Source organism: Agrilus planipennis, unplaced genomic scaffold (genome assembly GCF_000699045.2).
Source record: "Agrilus planipennis isolate EAB-ADULT unplaced genomic scaffold, Apla_2.0 scaffold13, whole genome shotgun sequence".
Lineage (NCBI taxonomy): Eukaryota > Metazoa > Arthropoda > Insecta > Coleoptera > Buprestidae > Agrilus > Agrilus planipennis.
In genome coordinates this window covers 1,738,308-1,742,397 of record NW_020439040.1, presented here as the reverse complement: position 1 = coordinate 1,742,397, position 4,090 = coordinate 1,738,308, and the positions used below count along the sequence as shown (strand labels likewise).

Below are 4,090 nucleotides of genomic sequence, written 5' to 3'. Positions count from 1 at the left end.
ACGGTGAGTAATTTGTAATTTTCATTCTTTTTCCTTGAATAAATGATATTGATTATTTACAAAGTCGTTCTTTGCCTTTTTCTTTTCAGACGATTCAGTTTAATTACTTTTTATTAAATATTATTGTGATTTTATCCGTAAGTTTATACCTACAAAATTGTATTTATTTGATTACATCGTTTTACTTTTAGATGTATATTAAGTGAATTAAGTTAATGTTACAGTGGATTAATCTTAGTAATTACTGTAGTGCCTATGAGACAAATATTGTTTTTGCAATTGTAATATATAATGTAATTTTAACCAATTGTCTATGTAAATTCTATATACACGATGTAAATAAAATTATGCAAATAGTTAATAAACTAATGATATATTACAATTATGTTTCAAGATGTATTTTATATATTGTATTATTCCCAATTTTTTTTGTTACAAATTGAAAGTATTTACGACTAGGTAGTTTTAGTTCCTATTTGTTTCTTTTTATTATATGTATACCACATTCTTATTAATTCTATTTATAGTTCTAAAGAAAAGGGGGTCTAAACTGCGGTGAAATTTAAAAGTAGGATACCAGAACCATCAAATGCAAGGTATGGGACTTCCGTCACGAATGGGACTCAATTCTCAGCCACTGCCACAGTTTCGTTTTTATGGAGCTACTGTCATAATACGTCGTCATTTGTTTAATGTCTAGTTGGAATATACCGCTACATTATTTCATTTTTGTCAATTTTTGAAACAGAAGTGCTTAAAAATACGTGATATTTGCGTTTTATGCCTCATTTTGTTAAATTATTTATTCAAATGGAGTAAGTCTTATTTAATCATTAGTAATCATAAAATTTGCACGCAAATCCAGCATAATGCAGACCGTTTTATATTTTATAATTAAATTTTGTGTTATTTATCATTGTAGAGCACAATTTCAGCTTGCTCTAGAGGAACTACGAAAAACTCAACAGAAAACTGCAGAAATTTCACAAAGATATGCTCATTTAGAATCAATTTTAAAAACACTTCAATCTGCTTCCAATGATTCCAAGTCCACTACTTCATTAGGAAGCACTATTAGTCAAGAAAATACTTCAGAAAAAAGAAGTTTCGTATCCAGAAGTTTAATGATGATACCTAAGAAATCAGTTACAAATAAATCAAAATTTGATGATGATATTACACATTCCGTTCAAGAAAGAATAAAGCAACATAATGTGATTAAAAAAAGTATTGGTATCTACCAGAATAAAATTAGTTTGGCTAGAAACAAGTTTTTAAACAATTTGGAAAATATGGTAAGTCTTGTAAGTGCTATCAATAAAATCAATATTTGAATTTATTTTTTTAGATATGAAGAGGAATATTCGTTTATTTATTTAATATTGATATTTAAACTTTAATTTTCAATGATTAAATGTTAAAAAAAAATAGAAATGAATACAGTTAAATGATAGTTTTAACTTGATTATAATAAATATATCATATGTGGTTGCCACAGTATTATTGATCAATCTGTTTGTCTCTCCCTCAAAATAAATTTACTTCTCATGTTATTTTGTATTTAAACGTAATAAATTGTCCTTAAAAATGGAAACCACCTTTTCATATCAGAAGAAAAGATGCCAGTTTGGGCGTCAGTGTCTGTTTAGTGATAAAGGTCCTGATTTAATAGATGACTATCCAGGACACACACAATGGATGAAAGATTTTATTCTTAGGTAAACACTTTTTTTCACTTTTATTTAAAAGTTGATCCTGAAGTTGGATATTGAACTTTTAATATTTTCTTTTTCTTCTTAAAATGTAAAAAAATGCTTTAGGGATCCTGTGGATAAATCTACACAGAATGCTCCTATGCAATCAAAACACTGTGTGAATACATTTAGAGCAGAATTTTCAACTAGCAGTATGAACCATGTCGAAGGGGGTTGGCCGAAAGATATCAATATTCAAGATGAAGAAGCCACCAAGAGATATAGACGAAAGATCGAGAAAGATGACGCTTTCAATCCAACTATATTTCAGCTTGCTAAAGTACATGCCATACAAAGATATTTGTACATATGTATGAAGGTATTTTTTTTCCAAAGAGTATAATTTTATAGACTATGGAAAATTGTATTCTCCAAAACAACGCAATAAATATTTATCAACAATATTTTGACGATGTGGAACCTGCTCCTTTGATAGAACCAAGTTCTGCTCGCATTGTGAGTGTATTTCAAGATCAATGTCCTGTAAAACGTCCCATCAGTCACATATCGTGGTCTCCAGATAATGGTACCAAATTGGCCATGTCACATTGTAATCTCACATATCAGGCTGTTCCAAAACCCAACGAATCTTCCCACTCCTATATTTGGGAAATGGGTAAATTTATTTTGTTATTAAACGTATGCAATTTTATTAATGAATGTTTTACTTTATTTAAGAGAATCCTAATACTCCCTACCTTGTTTTGAAACCGGAATCTCCTTGTGCTTGTCTGGAGTATAACCCAAAAGATGGTAACTTATTAATCAGTGGGCAATTGGACGGTCGTGTGGTCATTTGGGATATTCGAAGAGGATCCGATCCTGTTGATCACAGCCAGATTGAAGTGAGTCATCGATATCCTGTTTTAAATGCCCTTTGGATAACGTCAAAATCTGGTTGTGAATTTTTTAGCGCAGCACCAGATGGAAAAATCATTTGGTATGTAAAAGTGTTAAGCTTCTATTCCAATAAAATTAAAGAAGGAATTTATTATCTTACGTTTAAAGGTGGGATATGAGAAAGTTAAACGAGCCTTTAGAAGTTCTGATAGTTGACTTGGTAGAAGATCGTTTACAATGTCTTTCGAATGCTCTTGGTGTTTCGGCTTTGGAATATGAAGCTTCAATTCCCACTAGGTTTATGATTGGATGTGAAAATGGACAGATTTACTCTGGCAATCGTAAGGGTAAATCGACTATGGAAAAGTTGAATGTAAAATTCGACGCCCATTTGGGGCCTGTACTTGCTTTACAACGGAACACTGCTTATCTAAAAAATTTCCTGTCCATTGGCGACTGGACTGCTCGAGTATGGGCCGAAGATTGCCGGGAAAGCTCGATAATGTGGACAAGTTATCACAAAACGATGTTAACCGATGGCGCATGGAGTCCAACTAGGTCGGTCAGTCAGTAAAACAGTTGTTAAAAAGTTCTTGCTTTGTAAAAAATGATTTTTAAGATTTTCCGTATTCTTTACTGCTCGCGAGGATGGTATCATGGACATATGGGACATTTTACAACAACAAAAGAGGTCTGTTTGCTGTATAAAGGTATGTGATGTATCTCTGAAATGCCTTCGATGTCACGAAATGGGCAGACTTTTAGCAGTCTCAAATTCAGCAGGCTCCACTTATTTGGTGGAACTTAGCGAAAATTTGACTACATCTACCAGAAACGAGAAGACTCTTTTAAATGCGGTAATTAAAAAACCAAAAGAAAACGTTTATGTTGTTAATTTGTTTTGATAATTACTATATAGATGTTCGAAAGAGAAAATAAAAGGGAAAAAATTTTGGAGGCGAGAAACAGAGAAATTCGTCTCAAATTGCAGCAACAACAAATGACAGAACAAACTGCTGAAGGAGGCGAAAAGAGATTAATGAATCGGGCAGATGATGACTTTGAAGCAAAATGGATAACTCCAGAAGTTAAGCAAGCAGAAGAAGAGTATATGAAAATTGTAAATGAGGAACTTAAGAAACGAAATTTGAAAGGTAAGATTAAAATAAGTGGGAATGAGGTGATTTGTTCATTTCCTAAGTAATCATTTATAATATCGTTCGCGAATTACTAAAAAAAACTATTGACAGAACTAACATGAAAATTACCTTGGAGAAGAAATATAATAAATAGAACTATTAAAACGGTGTTCTAGTCGAAGCTTCTTTTTAAAAGCCAATTTGGTTGATTTTTTTACTAGGTATTACATAGTCTATTTTTTCAGTTGTAGAAGATATTCCTGAAATTGATAACGTTACAAACGATGATAGAGTGGAGGAAAAACAGTAAAATAAAAAAATCCTATAATTTCTATAAAATTAACACTACTTCATTAG

The 4,090-nt window shown here is 31.5% G+C and overlaps 1 protein-coding gene across 4 annotated transcripts in view; it reads left to right on the top strand.

The window, feature by feature from the left end:
• Nucleotides 1-6: 6 nt before the first annotated feature.
• Nucleotides 7-4,090, top strand: part of LOC108744252 (dynein intermediate chain 3, ciliary-like) — a 4,436-nt gene continuing 352 nt past the window's right edge. The window contains exons 1-10 of one of the 4 annotated variants that reach the window (XM_025976788.1): nt 7-137; nt 192-1,295; nt 1,349-1,718; nt 1,821-2,034; nt 2,106-2,370; nt 2,433-2,694; nt 2,763-3,152; nt 3,214-3,451; nt 3,514-3,748; nt 3,979-4,066. In XM_025976788.1, coding sequence (XP_025832573.1) covers nt 1,588-1,718; nt 1,821-2,034; nt 2,106-2,370; nt 2,433-2,694; nt 2,763-3,152; nt 3,214-3,451; nt 3,514-3,748; nt 3,979-4,043 — 1,800 coding nt within the window. In that variant the 5' untranslated portion in view covers nt 7-137; nt 192-1,295; nt 1,349-1,587 and the 3' untranslated portion in view covers nt 4,044-4,066. Of the gene's footprint in view, nt 1,296-1,348; nt 1,719-1,820; nt 2,035-2,105; nt 2,371-2,432; nt 2,695-2,762; nt 3,153-3,213; nt 3,452-3,513; nt 3,749-3,978; nt 4,067-4,090 lie in introns of those variants that run through there. The other 3 variants (XM_025976787.1, XM_025976786.1, XM_025976789.1) reach the window with 3 other exon arrangements.